Below are 26,697 nucleotides of genomic sequence, written 5' to 3' on the forward strand. Positions count from 1 at the left end.
AGACAGACGGGAGAGCTCTAGGCCTACTCTACCTGCACACATCAACAAGCTTGCTCCTCACATAGTCAGATGACTTCCTTCAGTGAGCTGAGCTGTTTAGCAACTCCATTTAAAGACAAAACTATCAGCCATGTCTTCCTTCCCTTTTTGTGTGGCTCTGATATAGTGTTTTCAGTTTGCCGCATGCATGGACACAGAACTGCGATATAGAAACACACAGTCAGCTAGCTGCAGCTAAATCTGGAGTGCACTCATATTCAACTCTGTATGGTAAATTCAGTTTTAACGGAGCAGAGCGAGCTGACAGGCAGAGTTAGAGACTGACATACAACTGATAATTTATACAGTATGAAAATAAGATTAATTGGATTATACTCACAGGAAGTATAAAACCTGTTACATGTGTCTATTAAAAGTAAAATAACACAAAAATGTCAGGGAAATTACTTTACTTAAGTACTGCAGTTGTACATTGAAATACCTACCTTTCAGTTAGGAAGTCTTCTTGAGGTGGTATAAAACATTTCTCTTTAAATTCTGATTTGAGTTGTGGACAACTATGACCACATGAAAAGATTTTAGATTACCATAACAATTAGCCTACTCGAGAGAAATCTTACACACAGTTACACTTAATGCTGGTAAACTAACAAGTGTCCCACAGACCAACCACAGGAGTATCTTTGACCTACCAAGATTCTCCAAACACCAGGTATATGTTGAACAATTAACCAACCCTATTACTCATAATACAAGGTTTAAGTTGGGAAATAGGAGGAATAGGCTAAATATTTTTTTGATTGGTTACTTTGTAACCCTAAATTTTAGGAATTACATGTGTTAACCCAAGACTGAATGCATTAATTACTGAACACCTCAATAAAATTAAAATACAAAAAGAGGGCAGTTTTAAAACATTTATTGTTTAGGCTGCATGAAATGTGTTGCTTATTGATTATCTTCCCTTTTTTTACAGAACAACTGAATCATTGTGTTCCTGTAAGCGCTGTTCAGAAAGAAATACATCACAGGATCCAGCACGCCACTAACACAGGTCAGCGCAGATGTGATCCGATTGGCTCTTCCCACTGACTCACAGCTTGCTGCAGTAATGTGGGTGCGAATGTGGCTTTCAATGTAGATTACCCTGCTCACGTGGTAGGGCACAAATGCCAACAGGAAATTCATCATGATGAGGATGATCATTTTTATAGCTTTGTCTTTCACTGGTCTTTCCTCCTGTTGCCTGACTGTCCTTACTTTCAACAGAATCAGTATGTAGGAAACCATTATGATGGTGAGGGGAATAATGAATGCCACAACAGTGGAAACCAAAGCAGTGGGCGATGTCTTTTCTAAGTACAAATTGTTGCAGATGCCAGTTGAGTTTTTGCTCACATTCTTTTTAGAGAAAAGTATGGGACTCATAGACACAATAACTATCACCCAAAGTATGCCAACAACTACCTTGGCATACATTACCTTCCTAACTGACTGTGATCTTATAGGTAGAACCACAGCCAGAAATCTGTCCAGGCTGATGAAACTCATTATGTACAGGCTGCAGTACATATTTAGGTAAAAGAGGAAGCCTGCTAGTTGACAGATAACGTGTCCAAAAGGCCAGTGGTTGTCAGACAGGTGGTAAACAATACGCAGAGGTAAAATGAGAATGTATGACATGTCTGCTACAGACAGGTGCCTCAGGAAAACCTTAGATGGAGATGTGCTCTTCTGGTGACAGAAAGCCCACAGTGCCAAGGCATTCCCAGGAACAGCAATGATGAAAATCAGGATATAAAATGTAGAAAAGATTATGTTCTCTTGGTGGGAGTCACTGCCAAAGAAGCCCTGTTTCTCCTCCTCAGAGATGTTCATTGTTGCTGTGGGGAGGATGAGCCTGGTGTAGACACAAATAACCTGTTATGATGAAAGCCTACAACCCGATGCTTTTTTTAAGTGATTCACCAAGTCATATAACACAGTGCATGTGATATAAAGATGACTTACTTGGTGTGATAAACCAATCAACCCACATGCAACATCATGTGAATGAGGGTTATTAGAAACAGGAAGTGTTCTTGCAAGGCTTCAGTGTAACCAGTGTTGCAGATACCAGACTGACATCTGTTAACACCAGAAAAAGATTCACTACTGATAAGCTACGTTAAAGGGGGAAAAATATTTTTTGTTTACCAGATAGTAAGCTTAATAAAAAAAGATTTCAGTCATATAACACAAATCACATGACTGCAAATCACATTAACAATGTAAACAACGTGTGAGATATTTGTATGAATAAAATAAGGAAAAATGGGTTTTATGGCAAACAATATCTGGTAGTTTTAGTTCACCTTAACTTATTAATGTGATGAACTGCAAAACCCACTACCCAGTACTTATGGTATCACCAAGCCATACCAGTGTAATTAAATGTTGTGACAGTTCCCCTGGTAAAATGGCTAGCTTTAAAATCTGATTTCAAACAAGAAGAAACAAGATTTTCTAAAGATTACTTTAACTGATTTGTGGCAGTTAAATTCATGTTTTATATATATTCACTTACAAACTAGTGCTACATGCTAAAGCAATGTTTGCAGTTCTAATTCTTCTAAGTTCTAATTGTTGTACTTTACCATCCAATCATGTAATCCAATGCAAAATTGTGAGAGTAAATTTAGGGAATATATAATATAATCAGTAATATTGTTAATAGTCATATTCTTACCTGTAATCGTAGAGATACAGATTGCAGAATTCTACTATAGCTTTACTATCAGCTGAAAGTCAGAATTCAGGCCAGGTGAAGTGGAAGTGAGAAAAGCTCTGTTGTGTGGTGACTCCATTTTTATATCAGCACCACCCTCCCCACACACCCTCCCCACACACACACACACACACACACACACACACACACACACACACACGCACACACACTTATACAGAGAGGAAGCCAGAACCACAAGTTAAAATATTGAAGCTCAATGCATTACAAGCATGCAAGTCTTTATTTTTACTACTCCAACACAGTTTGTCTTTACCACATTGCTCCTTTACAGTATGATTTAAAGCTTTACAAAAACAAGAGAAAACCAGATATTTACAAAAATCTATCTGTGCAAACATAATTCTTCTTTTACACCACTCTCCTAAAGTATTTGAAAGGCATGCATACAAATAAACTTTGGTATGTTAAAAAAAACTACTTATTTTCTTAGTAGAAGCTTCTATGTACATGTGGTAGAACTGATTCATAACTTTGTTTTTAGTACAGTTTACAATTAGACAACAATACATGTTAACTTAACAAACCAAGACCAGCAGTACAAACACTGGAGGTCAATACTTCAGCCAACACACATGTAAATTCCCCTAAATCATGTAACTGGGTTAGGCCTGAAGTGAGTCATTGTACAATAACTTTGGCAAATATGCAGACTAAAATCAAAACTTGTTTTACTTTTGATACCAGTTTCACATATCTCTAAAAGAAATTGGCAGTTTATATGGGTGAAAAATGAGAAAATACTCTTAGAAAACAGAAGTTAATGAGTTCAACTTTAAAATGTCTGTATACATTGTGTATACATTCATAAAAGGCATTTACAAGAGCTGTGTTCAATGTCTGGCAACCTAAGAAATATAGAAGATTAAATATACTATGGTTATTCAATTTCTGGTTTGAAAAATAAAAGACATTTTTAACATGGTATGTTGTGATTGTACATCAACTCTATAATTCCCTATTCATAGCTAGAGCAAGAAAAATAGATTTTCAACATCATAAGAGCCTTCCACTTCAACTACAAAGTGGTAAAACTCAATATTTTTTTGTTCCATTACAAAATATTTTGTCAGAACATCTGCTACACCAAAGAATCAGAATCCAAGTAAATATTTTTCAAAACTGGAAAATGCAACTTAAAGGAGATAGAAGCATTGGTGTGAGAATGCCAGTGTCAAATAAAACATGAATTGGGGAGTGCTTCACTTAATACTTCCAAAAACTTTTGGAATCATCAAAAAACCAACAAACCAAAACAATATATAATGAAACATGACCAGGTCTACCTGCAGTGCGGTAAAGCCAGGGGGGCGATAATGGAGCTAGGTAGTGTCCTTAGCTGCTGTGGCTGTTGGGATGCAGGATTTGCCGCTGCTGCCGTTGTGGGACCTGTAGCTGTTGAAGCTGGGGGTGTGTATGGTGCGGATGCTCTTTCCACCTGGGCCCAAAGGTGTGGGCGACAGAGGGGAGGGGGAGGAGGAGGAGGAGGATGAGGAGGAGGAGGAGAATGAAGAGGAGGAGTGCACTCGACCATTCTGAGTCTGTGAGGGAAACGAGAGAGTTTTACCTGTGTGCTGTGAGGGTGTGGGGAGTTTGAGGGATCCATTAGACAGAGAGGGAATGTGGGAGGAGGGAAGGGAACCGGAACGAGGAGTGTGAGAGGACAGGATGGAGGACTTTGTCAACGAAGAGGAGGAGGAAGAGGCAGAGGAAGGGTTAATGGGATTAGTTGCATCTGCGTTTTGTGCAGACTGGCAGCTGCCTTTAGTAGAGCTAGGATAAAAAGCAGGGATTTTAGAGATGGGTATAGCAGGGGAAGTAGTTTTATGATCCCCTCCCACTCTTTTAGCACTTCCGTTAGCCTGCAAACAGAGATGCCAAAACAGATACTGGTTGTCAAAAAAGATATCTGGTCAAATTATACATATAGAGGCAAGGCGATGTTAAAAAAAACTACAAGTTATCCACAAAGAAACACACTATGACAACACAAATATTACCAAGACACAACTAAAAGACATCAAAAACAACATGTACAGAAGTTTTGTTTTCACTAGGTTACATAAAAGGTGAGACACACTAAACTGAGAGACATGTTACCAAGACACAGTTAGATCATGCGAAGAATTTACAGCCTGTGTTAGAGGGATTGTTAGGCCTTGTTAAGGGGCTGTAAGGGAAATTTATAAAGCAGAGATGCATAGGAAGGCTGGAATTAGATAGGGTTAGGCGCTTGAAGAGTGAGAACAGATTGGGGAAATGTGGGGCTGTATTCCACTGAAACTGACGGTGCAAGATGGTGAGTTGTGGCGAGGTCTTGAGGGTAAGGAAATATATCACCGTGAGGAGGTTAAGAAGCTATGCAATAATGTTGGGTTTGAGCAGAGGTGCATTGTGAGAAGGAAGGTGCATAGCCGAAAAGTCAGTTAGGTTTGTATTTTAACATAGCCATAAGCATCCTGGGATTTGGCAACACTGTCTAGGAACTCAGCTGTGATGGGAACCGGAGATGGGATGACAACTGAGACGATGACAGGATAGGATTCCACTTTTCTTTGTCATTTTTCCATTTTTTTAGTTTAGTCACCAACACAGTGAAAACCATGAGCAGTGTGGACATGCAAAAGCATACAGTACAGTGATGTTATGGGGTAACAGTCAAGAGTCAAGCATGCCTTCTTGTCAGAGCAGGCTCGAGAGAAACATTAACAGATCCATAGTCGCCCACCATGGCGACTTTATTTTTTTTCAAAACACATGAAATCTCACAGCTTTGGTAGTCTTATTTTCCCTAATAATACATGCCTCATGTTTTCAATCCCTATGTTTGTTTCCTCTAGTCTCTGGTAAGGCCCTACAGTAAAACTACCTGTCGGAACTGCCTCTGAGCGTCCTGCAGTTTTTGCTGTTTTGCTGCTTTGTCAGTAGTACCCGGCGACTGCCTGGACTTCGCAGACAAAGGGATGGGCATCCGACTAGTAGGGGAAACGACACTGGTGTTCTGCAAGGGGATCCAAACGAAAAACAAAACAAGAAATAAAACAAAAGAAAGAAAAAAACACACACCATATAGGAAGTATGAAAAATCAAGGCACTAACAGGTAAAAGAACCTCAATTCAACACCTCAACGATCAACCCCAGTGAAACATCATGCACCTAGTGAGACTACAACTCTTTAAGTCAATACACAGTAGTACATGCAGTCAAGAATAGGGAAGAGCTTAATCATCATGAGTGTATCTTTGATGATGAGTTTGCCACTTGCTGAAAACCTCAGAGTTTTAGCAATGAACTGAAGGAGAAATAAGGTAGCCAGGAACCCAACAAAATGCCACCCCCAATCATGTCACCATGATTTCACACAGGGAGAAAGCTATGGGGGACATTTCCAAGCACCTGTGGAGTGGATTAATGATTTTGTGATTTCAGTGGTTAGGATTGGAGTGAAAAAGAAGGACCCAAAGCCTCCCGGAGCAACAAGAGCTAGAGAGAGACCTGTTGTACAGTGCTGGGGTCACTGGGGACAGTGGTGGTGGTGGTGGTGGTAGGGATAACTACAGGGCGAGGAAGGAGTTGAGGTTTAGTCTTCTTCAGCAATGAATCTTTGCTGGGTACCTTAGGGCCTGACCCTCTGGAGGCAGGAAGCGAGGAAGATCTCTTCAGCCCTACTCCTTCTGGGCCTTTCCCATTCCCTGCTCTAGCTTCCTCTGTGCAGACTGGCTCCCCAGGGGTGTGTGGTCCCATTTCACTGATAGTGGTTTCCAGCTGCTTAATGGTCTGCTCCAAGCTGTCCAGTGTCTTGTAGGTGTTCTTCCGGATCTCATTTGTCCTGACAAGTGAGTCGGAGTTCTGCCTCTTCAGTGCGGCTGAGCCTGTTGCCTTGGATGTGTCTGCAAAGGATTTTGAGCGTGCAATCTCAAATCTCTTTGCTTCTTTGTGCTGCCTGATGGTACCATCGCATTCCTCCTCATCTTCATACACAACCACCTGTAAAGTCTTCTTGCCTGACTTGGTGCCCGTGCGAATCGCCTGGGTCAGTGCCGCAAGCTGTTTCTTAGGGAACTTAAACTTAAACTTCTTCTTACCATCCTGCTTGACATCACCATTTGACTCTAAATTCACTCCACTGTCTGTCAGCTCAGAGATTGAAGATGAAGATGAGGATGATAAGCTAACGTGGTCTGCAGTGACCAGTGAAGAACTGCCCTTTTTGCAATCCGCCAACTCTGTCCCTCCAGCTTTTACCTGCAGCTCACCACTCCTCTCTGTGTCTGACTCCTCACTCTCCTCCTCAATGCGCTCCTCCGACAGCATCCTATCCAGTTCCTCCTCACATTCAAAGATGGTGGACAGGCGCTTGTAAGCTGAACGGATGTCCATGGGCTCGTCAAAAATAATGATGACAGGCTTCTTGGTGAAGCCATTATCGTGTGGCGCAGCGGGATCCGCATTGGTGTTCCCTCGGTTAGTGGCGTTACCTACAGTAAAAGTCTGGACACTTCCTTTCTTGGCATTGACTAGTTCCTGGTACTCGCCACACGACAGGGCCTGCACTTTGGTGTTAGTGATCATAAATGCTATGTTGTCAGGAGGTGGAGGGGCCTCTTCTCCAGGTAAGTCAGGACTAAGACTAGCCTCCTCATTACCGTCCTCAAAGGTAACTTTAGGTGAATCACTTTCCTCACTAGGAGCCTTTTTTGATGGAGCAACATAACTTTTAGGCACCTCTTTTATGGTACTGGTTGTTGTGGTTGCCACAGGCTCAGGTATTATATTCTTACTAGAATAAACATGTTGCTGGATGACTTTACTTTTCTTTTCAGTGTTAATTTTGTTGAGGATTTTTCCCTTCTCCATTTCTGCACTCGTCTTCAAGGACTCAGAGCGTTTAATGTGCTTCCTTGGAAGTTTCAATCCTTTCAGTCCCACAGGCTTAGGTGATATAGGTGGAGGTGTTACAGGTGGGGGTGATTTGGGTGGCGGAGACATTGACTGCTGCTGCTGCGGCTCCTGCTGGCTTGGACAATTGTCATTAACATTGACATTTGACACCTGTGATGGTGGCTGTGTGGGCACTCTGTGTTCGGGGGTTTCCTCCGTTCCTGACGGGGGTGGATGCTCTTTGGGAATCTGGCCAGTCACATAGAATATGACCTGAGAAATAAAGATGTAGCTGTTTAAAACCTCTCAAAATCTAGAACATACATTTACTATATATTAATATATGTTAACAATTTAAAGCCATGCATACCCCTTGGCTCTGTCGGACAGTAGTATTCCCATTTTCATCTGTGTCTGGGTCTTTATCCTCTCGACTGGGCTCTGAGCTCTGCTAGGACAGTTTGTGAGGGAATAATATTACTCTGTAACTGGTGTATGTGTGGTTGCTGTGGATTAACTGAATTCACATGCATTATTGCAGTAGCATCCACAGTGTCAACACTGCATTTGGCAAATACCTTCTAAAAGGCAACAGCTAAATATTTACTGTATGTACTGCTCAGACTGACTCGACTTTCATACCATGATATCACTTTTATATGCTGTTCTGATATTAAATGCTTATCAAAATGCATGCAGGGAAATTTGATATATATTATTGTTACAGACTACAAGCCATTTTAATTTACAACCGCCAAATCATCTACTTTTTGATGGCTAAACCCGGTCTGTTCAGCGTTTTGGCACCTCCCCTGTTGATAGTACAGCAATTAAGTCCTCATTTTTAGATTTTTCATTTAACTGTCTCTCTTTATGTTGCACTGTATGCACTGGTATCTAGACAAATCGCTTCTCACACTACACTACTTTCACTTTCTTTTGAAATCACGCTGGCCGAATCTTTGCAACATTATATAATGTGCAATATTTTGTTATTATTACAATACCTAGTAGCTTACCCTCTACTCACATACCTGAAATGTGTTGAACTCTGAGAGAGATACTTTTATTTAGACCACATATCAATACCTGGCTGTGAATTAGTCAAATTTATACATGAACTTGCATACCTGTCTTCTTTGTCACATTGATTGACAAAATCATATTAAACATGTGTATTGTTTAAATGTGAAAAAGAATTATAGAGTTGTGCTGGTTATAGGTGTAAAACTGGGAAAGGTGTGCAAAGAAAAGGAAAAACTAGAAAGTAATTCCTCAGAAAAGTGTAAGTGGGGGGAGAGTAGCATGCAAGTGCCCAGACTGACCTCTAGTGAACCAAGTCTGCAAAAACAGGTTGTGTCTACAACGTGAATTTGAATTGTTTCTCTCAATTGTCAATCATTTAAAAAATAGTTCTTCTGTTGATTTTGTATGAGGACATGCAATTAAAGAAAGACACAAGACGATTTAATTGCCTGTAGAATACAGTGCCGAGGTCTTTATTGATTTGAAGGAAAAGACAAGTGATAATTAAATCAATGGTAGAACACATCATTGTCTGGTCCAGATGGCCAAAAGACACAGCATCTTTTCAGAGGCTTCATTTTATGCAGACTTAATCCTGAAAAAATATCCAAGCTGTGATATTCAGCAGAATCACAAGAGGGAAGGAAACTGAGGCAGCAAGGAAAGGAGCTTTTTGGAAGTAGCTGTTACAGGTTTCTCTCGAGCCAAAGCAAGGGTGCAAAAGTTGTAGAATGGTTAAGACACAACCATCAATTGTATCAGACAGTTGGCAGAGGCAGGCAGTTAGCTTGGTAGCTGCACGGCGATGTATATTTTACCTTTTTCTCTTTAAGGGGCAATAAGGCCCCCGGTCTTAGTTCTCTGATTTGAGGTTCAATTCGAGTGGTGGGTTCTACCACATTTTTCACCCCTATATCCTTAACTGTGCACTTCTGGAAAACCTGAAGAGTGGAGAAAAGTGAAGGGGAAATGGGGACAAGGATTTTGAGGAGGGAAGAAGTTTGAGTATCTGCACCCTTGCCACTGTTGTAAAATCGCACAAGTGACAAAGTTAGAATGAAAGTCAAGGAGTTTGGCAGCTGTCAGTGCTCTTCCTTTGCCACTTCTGAGATACCAACCACCACAGGAAGAAATCATAGGCAACCCACACAGCAGAAATCAGAAAAATCCAGCTGACGTTACACCTTTTTATTGTTTTTGTGTTTGAGGGAATGTGTGTGTGAGTGCCTGCGTGTACATATGCATCTTACCTGGAGCTCTGCCATGATCTTGTCCCCTTCATCCTCCTCTTCTCCGGTAACAGAGGAAGTGACAGGGGGAGGGGTGGCTGGCTTCGGCTTGGTCTCTGGTGGAACCTTGGTGGGCTTGGGTTGGGGACTGGGGGATGGAGCGTCCTCTTCACCCTCCTGTTAGAATTTATGAGCATGAAATATTTTAGTTATTACTTTTCCAAGTCATACAATAACAAAACAATATTATACAAAGGTTATGGTAATTATGCTCCGAAGAGTCAGATTCAACAGGAGTTACATGAGCAGATCAACATCACTCTCATGTCTGAGTGCAAAGTATGGAGCAAGAACCTAAGGGTGATTAGGGTTAGCTTAGTTTAGTTTAGTTTACCATAAAGACAAAATAAAAAAATATGCATTCCAACATCTCTAAAGCTGTCCTATAAAATTGCAACATGTCTTGGCCTTGTCTGTATGTGTGCAATAAATGTGCCGGTATGCATATTTCTTAACTTTGGAGAGAGCCGGGCTAGCCGTTTTCCCTATTATTTGTGGTTAGCCTCCTGGCTCTTGCTCCATATGTGTCAAGAATGGGATTGATATGCTCACCTAACTCTCAGCAAGAAAACAAAATCAGCATTTTCCCAAAATGTTTGACTACTTTTTTAAACAAACTGTTATTAAGTATATACAAAGGTTAAAAGAGCTCCACAATTACCAATATGTTTTTGGAGTTTATACACACACATAAACACCCAAACACCCAAAGTTATCCCCTTTTTATTTCAAGGTCTCAATAATGAGAGTTAAAAGCTGTTGCTGCTGTTTGAGCACGTTTCACTAGACAACCTCCTATAAGACTGACCTGAGCCGAGACGGATTCCTTCCTGCTGGTGTAGACTACTTCACCAGAGCGCGTGGTGGTCATGCCTGAGCTCGAGCTGGCGTAGGTCTTCCTTGGAGGAGGTGGCGGTGGGGACTTGCTGGGCTTTTCAGACCCCTGCTTGGCAACACCGTCAGCGGGGGCTGGCCTGTTGGCAGTCTTGAAGGGTCTCTCCAGTGCAGGTTTGGCTGGTTTCTCAATCACAGGCTTTGAGAGTTTCTCAGGCCCCTTCTTGGCTGGAAAATCAGACTGGGGCTCTTCTGTCATACAAACAAGCAGAGATTAAGTTATACGGGAGAATATGCTTTAAAATGTGTTCATACAGCAATAAAATAAAATTAACCCACACTTGTGTCTTAAAATTACATTTGTGTTAGATTTGTACCTGATGGTGACTGCACAGGGTTGTGGATTTCTGCTTGTTCTCCAGTGGCAGCAGGGGGCAATGCTGGGTTCTCTTCTACCTCTAGACTGGGAATGCCCTTCATCATGTTGGCCTGGGCCTCCAGGAGGATCTTCTCAAACTCTTTTCCATCATAATGACCCATGTTTTGCCTCCTCTCTTCCCACTCCTTCTCCGCTGCCTAAAGGGTGAAAAAAAGGTTCCTAACAGGTTCTCTGATTCTCAGTTTTATTCAAAAAGAAATAATTAACTACATCTTACAGGGCAAAATAATGCATTTCAGAGTAACCGAGTTGATATTGACAGGAGGCTGAAGAGACCAACTGAATATCACCACAACTTTACTATGCTGGATAAAAAAATCAAGGTGACTAAACATACCTTTATGGAAATTGCTCTGTTTTTGCTCTTGTCCTGGCTGTTCTGGAGCTCTTCTATGACAAGACCCTGGTTGGCAGAGCCATTGCCATTACTCACTACGTTCTCCTGTGTCTTCTTTTGACGGGCGGGACTCGGTGGATCCGAGCCTGCACCCTTGGGAGATTCCCGGCCTTTGGGACTGGGGATGTGAGAGGGGCTGGGGGTGAGCGGTGGACTGGGCTGAGCTGTCAAGGCTGCAGACTGCTGGGACTGCTGGATGTGGACCGGTGAGCTCTGGACATGATGGATGACCACCGGAGAGGAAGGCATCACTTCTGATCTGATGGTGGAGCTCTGGGGCTCTAGTGGGGCTGATGTAGAGCCAGGCTGGACTGGTGCAGGAGGAGCTTCTGCAGGGGCTACTGCTGCTACTGTTGATGGGCTGTTGACCACTGGGACATTAGCAGAAGGATCAGGTCCTTTCTGAGGGCCTTCAGTAGCACATCTGCAGAGAGGAGGGACACAGTATACACTAGGTCACTTATAAATTACATCAGTGTTTTTGAAACAATACCTATCATTGATAGAATCAATTTTACAACCAAAATTTGTATTTATGGTCATTTTGATATGTCATCCAGATTGAAAATACATCAAACCCTATAATTAAGTGAGCGAACAATGTTGATTTATTCTGACATGAGGGGTAAAAACACCATGATCACCACAAACAGCTATGCTGCAATGTCTTTTCCACGGTTTGGCCACTGGGTGTGTTTCGGTCAGAGACAAGAAAGTCATGTAGGGAGAGCGAGAGAAAAATCTAGAGTGAATTTGGTATCTGTGACATATTAAAATGGAAATGATGTGCAGCAGTGTCCACCAAATTAATTCACTTATCGGTTCAGTGAAGGCGATGGAAGTAAATCAAGCTGGACGCCACACTTCTGTCCTGAATGACCTCTTTGATGGGATGAAGGCAGCCTTGCCAGTATAATCAAATAGCACAATCTCCCACATCACAGACTCCTGTGAGAAGCTCTGCAGAGTGCTTTTTGTTTTCATCTTCAATTCCCTCTCTCACTCTCAGCCCCCATACCCCAGCACCTCTTCTCCTGATCCCTACTTTATCTACACGGACATTTTTCCCTCCATCTTTCCTCTACCTCCTCAGACCGCTGAGTGTGTCAGTCAGGCTCTTGACCCTTTTCAGCATGCTGTCCAGTTTATGAGGCTCCTCCTTCAAAAACTTGACAGCTTCCACTTCCACCCTGAGCACAGCCCGCATTCTGGATTGTAGGGCTGGGAACTCTCCTGAGGAAACAGAGAAACATGCGCACATTTTGTAAACAGCTATTGTTTAAGAATATTTTTGACCGATATAGCTGCCTACACTGTTTTTTCTGATAGCCTCAGACTAACATTTAGACTGTTATGACACTACAACTCTCCAGAAAAACTCATACTAATACAGTATGTGCCATGTTGAAGTACAACGACTTCCCCGAGTTGGTTGATGGAAAAGGACTTAGAGGAGACGAGAGATCAGATTCAAACCACACCGTTATTGAGACAGATATATCTGGATATACTATTTCACTGTGTCTTTGGATACAGCTGACATCTCATGATATACAGTATATTGTTATTGAAAATAACATAAAAAATGATTTCAATCATATTGCCCAGCCCTACTAGTTTATATCCAGTATTTAACAGGAGGCCAGTGCCAGTCTGATATCAGTCTGTCATATAAATATAATAGAAGAACCATAGGACCGAACACTTTCTTGTAGGTCACCTACTAAACTTAGCTAAAAACAGTTAGGAACAAAGGGTCACACACAACGTTGTTCCCAGTGTTAAGAATATTATCTGTTGTCTTACCTTTGAGCCCTGCCAGAGATTCTCCCACCTTCCTCAGTGTCACCGCTCCCTCCTCGACGTCCTTCAGGGTCACTCCTCTGTGTGCTGCTGCCGAGTCTTTCTGTAGAGAGACTACATACTGCTCCAGCTCACTGCAGAGACAAAGAAAATTGACAATAGGACAACGAATGTAAAGTTTAGGAAGAGTATCCAGTTTTTCTAAATATATATAATGTACATGCAACAGCTGAAATGAAATATAAATGGAAGCTCATGATCAAATGTTTTAAAGAGTTGGTATTATGCTCATTTTCAGGTTCAAAATCCTATTTAGTGGTTGTACCAGAACAGGTTTACATGGTTTAATTTTCAAAAAACACCATATTTATGTCATACAGCATATAATGTATATACTGTATGTTATCCCATTGTAGGGACTGTCTGTATCTGTTATACTACATGGGGACTATTTGATTAGGAGAAGGACAGAAGAACAGACAGATTGTCACAGCACTGTTAGCATTTTATTTACTCGTCACAAACACCAGGGGGCAGGACATAATCGTTTATCTTAATGCTCCTACAGTGATACTGAATGGGCAAAGGTGAGAGCAAATGCTGGGACATTATCCATAAAAAAGGGACAAAATTACATCATATGTAAAATAGGTATAAACAAACTGAGAGTAAACATTTCCACTATGCAGTTCACTTTCCTGTCTACATTAGATTGCTTAGTCTAGATTGGTCGTCACATCACAAAACCACAAATGTTTACACTCTGAATGAGGACTTACTCATGAGAGAGCACTTCCTCACATAGAAAACATATCACACGACTTCACAGCCATCCCCAGTGCTTGGGGAAAATGGCTACTCCGTGGGGAAATGTGCCAAATGATAACATTGTGTGCAGTGTTGGATTGCATGAGAGGGTCTGAAGCGGTGTTTCATTGTAGCCAGCCACCCTTGAGAAACACTCTTTTATAGAACTCCCCTAAAGGGAGTAGGAAAGGCAATAAGGAGACAGTGTGTTAAATGCCTTGCTATGCCAAGGCCTGTTGGTAATAGGAATGATAATGGGAAATTCCAGCTGAGGACAAAGGAAACTGATTTTTCTTTTTTATTAAGCCTCCCACAGACAAAAACAGATACAGTATGTCGCCATAATGTACACCTCTATGTGTCTAAGTTTAAGAGGCAGCCTTCACAGATACCATAACAAAGTAATTAAGATAGCATTTGTGTGAGGAACAATCATGCACATTTCATCCTCTGTTTCATGAACTGTAAACTCTCAAATTAAACTTACAGTATGGGATTTCAAGCAGCATGTGACTAAAGATGAGAATACCAATTTTACATAATTTTACACAATGTGCCCTTATAGGTCACGATAGATTTAGTTCTCCTCTTGAGGGGGCAGTGGTTTTCACACAACATTCTCCCACTGGTCTTAACAAGTCTTATTTAAAGCACCAACAGCCGTGTTTTGCTGACTCACAACTGGCTGGATACCAAAGGTAACAGAGAGTTTAATCCACTGACTTCCGCCTGTTCATTTCCCAGTTTCCATGAACTGCTATTGTTGTGTTTATTGGAGCATATGTTCACCACTGTGTAGCAAGACAACACTGTTTGACCTTGCCTGTAAACATCCAAATAAAAAGCATTCAAATACTGCTCCCTGTTGGCAAGATAGGCAGGTGAATTAAAATAAGAGCAGGGTAGTGAATAGTTACTCCACAGTTGGGTTCATTGTTCAAGTCTGGTGTCTCTAAGAGGCAGTCGCTGCTTTCCTGTATAAACCTGTGAGCTGTAATTTGGAGGGCGTTGGCTTGTCAAAGACTTTCAGAGTGAACAGCATAGGTGAGCTGATAAGGATGAAGTCTTTTGGGGATTTCCTATAAATGTAAGCACCTTGACTGGAGCTGCATAGTGGGTGAACACTAAATCATCTCTAATACTTGTGCAAAACTCTCATGAAAGGATTAAAATCCATAACAATGAACACCCAGTAATGAATGCAAACAACCGAATCGGCCCATTTTAGACTATATAAAACACAAAAACTGTTATGGAAGTAAATTGAATTGAAAAGTGAATTTTGAGCAACCTTACCTGAGTTGTGTAAGGACACGCTCCTCCAGGCCCAAGTACTTGTGCCTGTCCTCTTCTACCAAAGTTCTCTGCCTCTGGACAGGGTCTTCCAGACCCCGCATGGCCTCTGCAAGTTTAACACTGATTTCCTGCTCTGCTCGCTTCAGATGGACTCGTAATGCCTCCTGGTTCTGGAGCTGCACACAGTTGGAATGAGATATTAAATGACTGGAACTAGCAGATCAGCATACCAAGCTGTAGTCACAGTAGAAAAAGGTCTTGCCTGGAGCTGTCTCATCTGATGGAGTTGCATCCTGAGGTCAGAAACATTCTTCCTGAACTGCAGGAGGTTGGCTTTGAGAGGAACTGAGCCCTTGTCTGATGGAGTTGCACTGTTCTTAGGAGCCAAGACTGGGGAACTACCTGTTTTTGGGAGGGACAAAGGTATAGCTTGTTTCCGTAAGAACACTTTGAAGACATCACTGTATTATTGCTCTTGCCATTACACTACAGCAGAGGTTACACTTGAAATTACCTAACAAGCACACAAAAATAAAAATGTAGTTACTCCTTTAAAAGATAGAGTTGTTCTTTCCCAAACCCATCCTGTCTGACTTTAATCGACAAATTACTTGTTAGAGTGTACATGCCTGCAAACACATTTTCTCTGGCAACAAAATGGACTGACTTAATGTTCTTAATGTGTAGTAATAATTGTCTGAACTCTTTGTGGCTGTCTTTCCCTCTGCACAACAAGCACAGATATATTGGAACTCATATTGGCTGCACCGCTGTCAACTGATTTCAGCATGTCAGTCACCGCTAGACACCTTGAAACCATGGAAACCAAGGGATCTAATATTTGCGGTTTGGGTGATAGTCCAAATGGCCAACAACAATAATAATTGAATTCAATCCTTTCAAAAACTTCAGCATGAGTTTTGACTCTAATGACCTTAATGTTAGTTAATAAAACGATCCAATCCATGTTCACTCAGAGTGGGCTTCAACATTTTCAACAAGGGCTGGTTCTCTCAAATTTCAAAAACATTTGTCACTTACCCCTGAGAACAAGCTTTAACAGTTTTCTTATGGACTATTTTGTTGGCTGAAAGCAGATCCATAGTCTAAAAAGACATGTTTGTGTTGAATTCTTTTTATTTCATTTTTCAATGCTGTGAGCACCATAAATGAAATGTCATTCACCTCAGTTGTTTTGGGTAGAGACAAATATCTCAAAACGTGGGAAAAATAAAAACCCAAACTATGTGCTTGGCTAGCTAGGTAGACTAGACGTGAGTGATATTTGTTTTGTAATTTGGGAGAACCAATCCTTTAACCTCAGAAATATGAGGCCCATTAACGAAAGTAGTGTCCCTGATCGGTAGTTACACAATAGGTCAGGGAATGTTCAGAGTGCACTCTAAGCTCCCTTGACACAGAGACTCACCCTGTGTTCGGCAGCCAAAGAACAAACTTTTGTCTTCATAATCCCAAAACTATATTTCTTACCTACTCTCTGACAGCAGCCTAGACCTGAAGAGCAGGTTACAATGTAAACTGCTGGTAGTGTTTCAGGCCTTGGGGACACAATGTCCATCAAAACAAGTGCAGGCTGTGAGGTGACAATGAAGAGGCCTTTGAGATATGGCAAAAAAAGTGCTTGATGTAGAGACAGTCTGGCCCACACTGTAACTTTCCTCATGTATTGGAGATTCACTCACACGCAACATGACAAGTTAATCTCTCTAAAAGCTACATACGAAATGTGTCAGGAGACATTAGATTAGCTTTCAGGACACATGAACGTTGTGTTTTCCCTCTGCCATTGGTGAGGTTCTAGTTCTTTTTATCAAACCAAGATCTTGCCACAGACCGCTGCAGAGTCGAGATTGAATCGCGGAATCATCTCGGCAGGCTTGAGAAGTAATAGCGTCTTGTTTTAAGTAGTGCTTTATGTTAGCTCTGCTGGCTCTTATCTCCAATTAAACTGAATGTAGGCTACGGGGGAAAGGATTGTCAGGAAATATGAACCGATGACAAGCAAAGAAGCCTGACTTTGTTTACCCTCCCTCCAGCACTGCTCATTGCAGACTGTTGATTGACAGTGATGTGTGGGTTTGCCTGCACAAGACATTATGGGGCTAAAACTCCTGTTTAGACAAAAAAAACCCTCATGAAATGGAACAGAATAACCGTGATACCAACCTGAGCTATGTGCACTGTGGGCTGGAGATGATGTCTTCGGTGGTCTCTCACTGCCGCCGGAGAAAAATTCATAAGAGCAGGATTTCGATCATTAAAAAAAATGGGCACTTCATTCAGTATAAGTAAGAACAAATACACTACAACAAAGTATGATGGGAAAGGCGGACAAATTAGAGAGGTTAAAATGATGTTAATGATGTTAACAAGCTTCATCTGTGTTTAACATAGCATAGAAATATGCAAATTCACTGCAGTCAGAGACCTTTCAGACTAACTGTCAAGCAAACATTAACACAAGGTCTCCACAGAGAAGATCAAAATGCAAAGAGTTGAAATGCAGCCAGATAAACCATACATAGTGGCAATTTATCTAGAGAGCAAATGACTTCAATATCAGATTCACAGTCAAACCTATTTCCTCTTCACCAGATGCCATTTAACCTAAGAGTTTGATTTGGCCATTTTAAAAGGGATTCTTTATCTTTCCCACTCTGGCTGGATGCACGCTTTTCATTTGAAACTCCATTTCCCCTGATGCCTCACTCTGTCCTAAACTGTGATTGCTTACCTTAAAGTCTCCTTGGTGCCACTAGTGTTTGGCCCCTTTAAAAGTGCATGCTGAACAAGACCAGTCAAGCTGGCAATCTGTTGCTCCATAGCCTTCATTCGCACTCTGCAGAAACATCAGAAAATTCTACTTTCAACACTGAGGCCTATTGGAGATTAAAGCTGCCACTCTGGAGCAAATATAAGCTCAGAATGAAAATGTGAGGGCTGTAACACAATCATCAATTGTTTTAATTACCTGATATGAATCTTTTTGTTATTTCATTGGATAACGCTGTGGAGATTTTTTTTGCAATTGATTTGCAATTATGTACCGAGTAAATATTGACACTGGTCAAACACGTAATTTCAGAATTACCGCAACAGCACTTAACTCTTTTCACAAAAATAAAAAGATCCAGAGGTCGATGCAGAGGTTGCTCAAATCATACTGTTTTTTACATAAAAGTGGTGGTTGCTCAGAAGAAAATGAAAGGACAATTCAACATCTACACTGCTGTAAGAAAGCCAAACACCAGAGGGTTGAGGAGGGGACCTTATACTGAGATTACTTAGTAAGCCTAGTGGTTGGAAAAGAGAAGAACTTTTGTGTGGGCCCAGCTGAGAACACAGGGGGAGGCTGGGGTTTTAGCTGTGCTATAGACAACAGACATACACAAGGTCTATGTGAACACAACAATGCCTAACCTCAGTGTCACACAGTATATTTCACATGAATTAATTCTATGACAGCTAGAGAGCACTAAGTGCTGTGACTATGTTTATTTTGAAAGCAAAGTACAGTACTTTCCCATTCACATACCTACACTCATTTACCAGATTCCCAGGGCATTCCTAATGGGGGTTTTAGACTGCCCATGTGGTCCAGACTGATCTGTTTGACTAATTGGTCCATTTCAAATACGTATTCAACCTGGTCAATATTTTCTTTGGTTTTCCTAGGTACGCATATAACCTTTGTAACCTCCCTTTTAATGATAAAATGTTTGCCTGGCTAAGTGGCAAACATCCCTCCTTGCTCTCTATCTATGTTTATGTGCTCTCAGTCCCTCCTTGCTCTCTATCTATGTTTATGTGCTCTCAGTCAGAGTGGACAAGCCTAACACCAGGTACCAAAATGTCTGCTGGATTATCCAAAGTGAATAGGCTCTGCAGGGGGATTGTTATTAAAACAATAGTCACAGAGTAATGGAAATATACAGAGGGTTAAAGGGCGCTCCAGATACTATCCTGTTTCGGTGGTGGCAGCTATTTCTGGGTCTACACACTCTGTAATAATCAACACTATAAGCTCCAAAGTTTGAATAAGGACTGTGAAAACAATGGTCAGATAAGCTGAACTGGGTGTATACACAAACTAAACTGATGCATAATCATGTGCATTAGTCTGCTGCTCTTAATGTGCAGATGTTGACGCTCAAGACAGCGAGAGGGCGGGTTATATTATTGCCTTCAAGTCATGGATGATGAAACAGAGTCATAGCCAGGGATTGAAAACCAGCAGTTCATAGTTAGGGTGAAACTGGAATGCAGAGTTAGTTCATGCTCCCATGCAATGTCTTAATCTTAATTTTAACAATCCCACCAGCCTTCTGTCAGTAACGCTCTGTCCCCTGGTGCTTACCGTGTCTGATGGTCACTTGCAGGTGGGATGGGCCCCTGTAGGTGACCCTGGAGGTCTGCGACTACAGGTGATCCCATGTTGCTCCGGGGCTTGGTCCCTGTCATGTCCTCCTTCCTGAAGGACTGACGCACAGGAGAGCTTCTCTCCATGGGAACACCATGAGGTGGCACGCCATGAGGAGGCCCACCATGGATGTCAATCATCCGTACCTCAGCCATCCGGTGAGGGGATGGGGGAGGGGTCTTGGAGCCCAAAGTAGGCAGCTGGCTGTTTCTGGACTTCTGCCGGTACAGAGAGGGGTGATCCATAGTGTCTGTGGGGCTGGGCCCGCCGTAAGAGCTTGTGGAGCGGATGGAGGCACGGTGAAATCCCCCCATGCCATGTTCTGGTCCATCAAGCCCAGGGTTGGGGTGTGGTCCATGGGAAGACGTGATGCTCATTCTTCCCTCTTGAAGCAGGTATGGGTCTGCATAGACCCCGTCATTTCCCCTGGCTAGACTGTGGCTTTTACCACTCATGTCCTCATCTGGCTTGACATCCCGCCTCTCCAGGATGGCGCTGGGACAGGGTGAGATGGAGCGGGCCGGAGGGTTGGCGTTAGACAGTCGGTCCCTTGGGATAGTAGCACTGCCAGGTATGGAGCCTTGCCGTGGGCTGAATGGGATCCTGGAGGGGGATGGGGGCATTGAGTGGGGAGATGGTGGTAGTGCTCCCTGCATGGGGTGGAGTGGTGCGGGACCCATGGGGGGCTGCCTCAGAGGGTGCTGGCCATCACGACTGGCATGAACCATCTCGCTGTGCATCTGGAAAAGCATAAAGACATGTTATTACTAAAAATAATACATAAAACATTAAGAAAAAAAGTCCCTCAATTTGAGAATTGGTCAATAAACCAGACTGCATACCTCTGCCTGCTTGAGAGCTTCAGCTACTGTTTATTTTGTATATATCCTGTATTTCTGGACTTAAGTTGCCCTTGAAACAAAAACATCCATCTAGCTCAGTTTACACTGTTGTTTTTCAAAGAAAATAGACTGTCAGCAGTTTTTCCAGAAGCAGAAAATAGTTACTAGTAAGGCTACTATCCCCGGGTGGGTACACAGTACAGCATTTCACTCAAAGTCCTGGGATGTCATACCCACAGGCTCCTATAAAAAATATTACAATACATGAAAACAATATTATTTCTATGGATGGAAAGTCTGTAGTTTTTAGAAATGAGTGGTGATTTACTTTTTTAAGCTTTAAACAAACTGTGAAAGCTTTCTAAAAAGAGTTTACATGTGCACCTCCGGGGCTAGAAGGTAGTTGGTTAACTTGCAACAAGATCACAGCAATGTCGTGGCAGTCTATTTAAACAATCAGATAATCTGGTCCACTGGTCTTTAGCCCTTTGAAGGCTAATATACAATAAACCTAAACTAGGGTGGCTTCCAGGTTATGGGAAATATATGAGTGCTTAGGCTGTATGTGGTAAAACTACAAATTAGGAGGTGAACGTCTTACAGATGCACAGTAGATGTAAAAGGAAATTTGGTTAATGTGGTGAGCCACCTCCTGTGCAAAATAAAAACAGTTGTCTTATCATATTTCTTCACAGTTAACTTTACATTACTTCCTCTACTTTCACATAGATGGCTAACTTAAAGCAAAACATTTTTTTCTTCCTTTTGCGAATGAAATGTTAAACTCATAAGCAGCAAAGCAAAACTTTACTCACTTTTAACAACACTCCATTGCCTGACTTGGTTGCTCTTGTGTTTATTTTTCAAGCCTTTACCCCTCTGTTTTGTCTCAAACCTATAATTTATTAGCATGTTAGTCTGTGTATTTTAAGGATATTTTAAGAATGGTTAGTCTTCCGTAGGTGTAACATCTGTTTGCGATTGACATGTGATGCCTTTTGCTCCAAACTGTGCTGGAATTGGCAAAGGAGTCAGAATGTTATTTAGCGATCCAGATCCTTGGATAGTGTATATCATTAGTGTTTGATGATGGGTTTTCAGTGGCTCTGTGCTTCTTAGATTTCCTGTATATGTTTTGTTCTTTGGTCAGACTTGTTGCTGTGTGTGCATTCACTGGCAGCAGTTCCTTTGTTATCACGCCCTTTGTTACTGTACACTTTGAGCAGTTGTTGTTTTACACTTACACATACACACACACACACGTCACACCCACTTTATAGTTCTCTTCATTGCAACATTAGCTAATGTTAGCTTAGTTAATGTTAGCTTTAGATAGATACTGCATTGCAGTGTAACTGACATTAGAGACAGTTTGCTAACTTGATGGCCCTTCTCTACTTGTGTTATTGTTGGATCATTTACCATTATTTTATTTTCGTTTCTCACTTGAGGCTGGCAGAAAAAAATTAAATTTTTATAACCAATATCTCAATAGTTTGAGGTAACACTTGTTGATTCATAAAGGCAACAATGGAAACTTTACCAGCATAGAACTTATAGAAGTATAACAACAACAACAGAGTGAGTTTATTTACATGCTTGAGTTCATTCTCCATAGAAGTAAACATTGCCCTGTGCTAACACGCACAACTGAAATACAGCGTCTAAACAGTGATAACCTATGGCTCGAGGATATGTGATGTGCTCGGTGCAATAATACTGTGCTGAGGAGTGTCACATGCAGGGCCGAATCCAATCCATCTTTCTTTCTGTCTAACTCTATTTCTGTCAAACAAACAAGCTATTGTTCCTCCAAGGTATGACTCATGGGTTACACCTACATAAGAAGGCAAGTCAAAACCTAATGCAGAGTTCTTTCAAAAACTTCAGGTGTTGTTTTTCACAATGTGCTTTTTCAGTTTTGGTCTATTTATTTTCCCCCCAGTGCCGATACAGATTAATACAGTGAAGAGAACAATAAAGTGGGTGTGACATACGTGTGTCTATGAAGTGGAAAACAACACCTGCTCAAAGTGTACAGTAACAAAGGGCTCAGACTTGGCTGTGATAACAAAGGAACTTCTGCCAGTGAATGCACACATAGTGCATACTGATGGCAACAAGTCTGACAAAACAACAAAACATATAGCCTAATAGGAAATCTAAAAAGAACAGAGCCACTACAAACCATCACCAAACCCTAATGATGTTTATTATCCAAGGTGCCCACACACATAAAAAGAAAAGCAGCCCTCTTGTGCAGGAATTTCTCCAGAGCGCTAAATAACATTCTGGCTGTTTTGCCAATTCCAGCACAGTTTGGGCCAAAAGGCATCACGTGTCAATCCCAAACAGATGTTTCACCTTTGGAAGACTAACCATTCTTAAAATATCCTTTACAAACACTGACTAACATGCTAATAAATTACTTTTTGAGACAAAACAGAGGAGAGCAAAGGCTTGAAACACTAAACACAAGAGCAACCATGTCAGGCCAGGGAGCGGCCGTGTTCAGAAACATTTGGTTTGAGTTTGCCTCGTGGACTCTGTCTCTGTTTCCACCAGGCTCTTAAGCTTCCAATAATGAGGGCAGCATGTCTGTTGGGAGCGCACAAAGTTGCCTCGCTCTCTTGCCATGTTGGAGATGGAGAGGGTTCCTAAACTGATTCACAAACTGCAGTGCCTCAGAGTCAGCCAAGCCAAACAGATAAAGAGGAGCTGTGCTACAATGTTCATGGGAAAGAGTATTGAACATTTAAATAGCTGTCTCTATGGCTGGATGCATTACACTGTTGTGTAAATAATAAAGAAGATGGGATGCTGCGGATTATGATAGTTGTGTGGTGTAAAAACATGACAAACATTCAATGTTTTATTTTGAATAAATAGCAAAATTAGATGGATTGCTTCAAGGGGAACTTAAGTTAGGCAATAACCGAACCTGTTTACAAAATATCTCCTCCAGTTTTGTGTACATAACATCACTTCTGAAAACCACTACTGGCTCTTCTATGAATGCAAAGCACTGATTTCAGCGCAATCCTCTTCCTAAGTACAGATTAATATGACAAAAGAGATGCTTCAAATTCAAGAAATTGCCTGTTTGTTCTAACAGTCTGCTGCATATTCAGTTACTGTGTACATCTGTTCACCTTAAATCAATTACTGACAGACAAGATATTTGTTTCCATAACCAGAGACAGCTGTATTTGTCCAGAAAGCTCCGATCAATAACAGAGGTAATTGCAGATGATACTTTAAAACTGATCTGAGGCCTGTCATTCCTGCAAGACAAGAGGACACACAATAGCCCAAACAGTTGTGAATATACCCCCCTCCCAAAACAAGTGTTTGAACAGGTGTACAGCTCATTAGGTTGCCGTATTTGCCCTTTTGCTTTGAGTCCCAGGGTTTCTTTTTCATTATTAAAAGGAGCTGCCAAGAAAAAAACCCAAGAAAGACTTCTTTTTTACCTCTCGAGCATTCTTTAAAAGGCAAACTGAACAAACAAAAAAACTGAAGTCTGAGCTTTATAGCTGCAAAGAGTGTTAAAACTTGCCAGTATGTTTCAGGGGAAAATGCAGCTTGCTATAACATTGCCATAAGAATGCATATTTTTGGATCAATGCAACAAATGTTATCTAACTAATTTATTTCAAAGGTCCAGTCATGGTCCACACCCCACAACCACGGCCAAACCTCATATCTGTGTCAACTGCTGCTTGGTTAAACAGTGACAACAATCTTCTTCAGCTTATCTCTACTTCATGCCTAGATTTCACAATGTTTACTCAAGATCCCTTGTAAAGGGCCCGGGCTTCTCTTTCCTAAATGCATTTCAGTTCATCCACTACAAGTTATATTTTTCAAACCTGCTGATTCAGCATGTACCAGAGTTGTTAAAAAAAACAGATGGGGACAATCTGCTCCACACAATTAAAGTTCTTCTGCTGTTACCAGTTTGCAACCTTTCTTGCTCTTAAAATGTTTGCACTATTAAATTCCCATTTAACTTTTTGAGTTGTATCATTTTTGCCATCTTTTTTTCTCAAATGTCTTTTGTTCACTTCCCCTTGAAGGACTCCATTCACAGAGAGCCAGCTAACGCAACCTCGCCTGTCAGCAGCAGAGAATAAAAAGAGTTTCTGCAGCACCTCAAAGTCATCTTGCCATCTGAACCAAGACCTCCTAAACCATCATCATGTTTGCCTCATCATTCCTATAAACTTTATCAATTTCAATTTACACTTATGTGACACATACAGTGTGTGGCAACGGGATTATGGCTAAGGTTAATGTAATTTTTACAGTATCACAATGCTGCCATGTCACCTGGAAATCAGCAGCAGGCAGAGAGGAGTAGTGGGTTAGATAAAGGGTCAGGCAGATTAGAGCGGTGAATTTAAGGAGGAACATTTGAGGAAATGGCTCTTTGGGGCTTTAGTTTTGTTACATCAGCAGGAAGCAAACATGCTGGAATCAGAACAAGAGAAAGAGATTAGAGCTGATATTGGGGGAAGAATGAACAAGGAGACCAGTCCTGAGATTTGAGTTCAATTGTCCCTTAAGCAAGCTGCACCAGAGCGTATAGGTGAGGCCCAATCGCAGGCCCCTGGGAGAACAATATGAGACCCCCTCTAAACAGATTAGGAAGAGGCAGGGGGACATTCCTTCCCTTAACTGCAAACAGGATGTAAGAATGAGACGAATTGGGGGCTGGGCTTACTATCTGGCAACAGGTTTGGTTGTCTCCTTGCAACTACTGCTTTTAAGGAGGCAATAAATTTCACTGCTGTGTTAGCATCCGTGTCAGTTAAGTACTCACCCTGGCATCGCCATTGGCAGGTCTTGGCCCATGGCTGAACGCCTGTGCTGGGTCTTTGTGGTACACCTTCAGGCAGGAGTGATCTGTGATATTCCTGTAGGGGGAAGAAGTGTCCCGTGGTAAGAAGGCAGCCCAAATATCACCATCAGACAGCGGCCGATCCTGCAACAGCCTGGATCTTCTTAGCAGCCCTGCCAAGGGCACATACCCTGACTGTGGCTCTGACAGTCCTCTGTTATATGACATTTCTTCTAAATGTCTAAAGTCGATAAAAACATCTATTAATACTCGACTACATAAATGGACAACGGATCTGTTGTTCTTTCGCTGGTCTCACTCCCTCACAACTATATGGTGCACCTGTACCAGCCTTAAGGAATCACATGACTTTTACAGCCCTGATAAATAATTAGTCACAAAGTACACATCGCACTTGGACAGGAAGTCTAAAAACAAAACGAGGCAAAGTTGTTTATGTCTTCAATAGTAATGTTTTTTTTCTGAAAAAAACCCAAAACAACTAAAACAAATGGCTGTATACTATCTCTGCACATATAATCTGCAATATTATTGATAAGACATGCTGGTGAATACCAAACCAGGAAGGTACAACGAACAAAAAAAGCAGTGAGCTAGTATGTGTGTTTGTGTGTCTGTAAATGATATACACAACACATTACACAATACTTCGTCCGTCTAAAAGGCATAAAAGGACTTCAAAATGTGTAAAGAAAACTTACAGTGCTCAAACTTTCTAGAGTCAGACTTTCACCAGAGCAGAGAGGACAACAAGCAGGAAAGTCATCGAAGTCTCTGGGTGCTTTTCAGTTTGTTTGGGTATATCAGAGACATTTTGCCAAAGGGCTTCATCTCCATAAAACTTTCTTTCTACAAACTTTTAACATGAGGGTAACAGGAAGCGAGAAGTTTTCATGGCCAGTGACATTTCCTGTGCAGGGGGGAGACAGGAAGTGTTCAGGGAGGGAAAAAGGAAAGGCTGAAACTATGGAGTATTATGAACCTTGGATGTC

At 41.6% G+C, this 26,697-nt stretch overlaps 2 protein-coding genes across 10 annotated transcripts in view; both read right to left on the bottom strand.

The window, feature by feature from the left end:
• Positions 1-903: 903 nt before the first annotated feature.
• LOC119910609 (uracil nucleotide/cysteinyl leukotriene receptor) lies at positions 904-2,858 on the bottom strand. Its single transcript, XM_038729317.1, has 3 exons — positions 2,729-2,858; positions 2,011-2,127; positions 904-1,900 (listed from the first exon to the last, which is right to left on the bottom strand). Exon 3 carries the CDS (start codon positions 1,876-1,878, stop codon positions 949-951), a length of 930 nt encoding a protein of 309 aa, XP_038585245.1. The 5' UTR covers positions 1,879-1,900; positions 2,011-2,127; positions 2,729-2,858; the 3' UTR covers positions 904-948.
• Positions 2,859-2,966: 108 nt separating this feature from the next.
• Positions 2,967-26,697, bottom strand: part of si:ch211-285f17.1 (sickle tail protein homolog) — a 109,735-nt gene continuing 86,004 nt past the window's right edge. For 8 of the 9 annotated variants that reach the window (XM_038729333.1, XM_038729324.1, XM_038729347.1 and 5 more), the window contains 17 exons: positions 25,667-25,760; positions 19,937-20,739; positions 18,314-18,418; positions 17,746-17,795; positions 15,821-15,960; positions 15,559-15,734; positions 13,459-13,589; positions 12,738-12,885; positions 11,593-12,076; positions 11,194-11,392; positions 10,791-11,068; positions 9,944-10,099; positions 9,512-9,634; positions 8,038-8,118; positions 6,282-7,940; positions 5,655-5,786; positions 2,967-4,647 (listed from right to left, as the gene is read on the bottom strand). In XM_038729333.1, coding sequence (XP_038585261.1) covers positions 4,108-4,647; positions 5,655-5,786; positions 6,282-7,940; positions 8,038-8,118; positions 9,512-9,634; positions 9,944-10,099; positions 10,791-11,068; positions 11,194-11,392; positions 11,593-12,076; positions 12,738-12,885; positions 13,459-13,589; positions 15,559-15,734; positions 15,821-15,960; positions 17,746-17,795; positions 18,314-18,418; positions 19,937-20,739; positions 25,667-25,760 — 5,299 coding nt within the window. In that variant the 3' untranslated portion in view covers positions 2,967-4,107. The remainder of the gene's footprint in view (positions 4,648-5,654; positions 5,787-6,281; positions 7,941-8,037; positions 8,119-9,511; positions 9,635-9,943; positions 10,100-10,790; positions 11,069-11,193; positions 11,393-11,592; positions 12,077-12,737; positions 12,886-13,458; positions 13,590-15,558; positions 15,735-15,820; positions 15,961-17,745; positions 17,796-18,313; positions 18,419-19,936; positions 20,740-25,666; positions 25,761-26,697) is intronic. The other variant, XM_038729387.1, reaches the window with a different exon arrangement.

This window comes from Micropterus salmoides, unplaced genomic scaffold, assembly GCF_014851395.1.
Source record: "Micropterus salmoides isolate LMB-PRFRI ecotype aquatic unplaced genomic scaffold, ASM1485139v1 Ms_hic_scaffold_1, whole genome shotgun sequence".
NCBI classification, from domain to species: domain Eukaryota; kingdom Metazoa; phylum Chordata; class Actinopteri; order Centrarchiformes; family Centrarchidae; genus Micropterus; species Micropterus salmoides.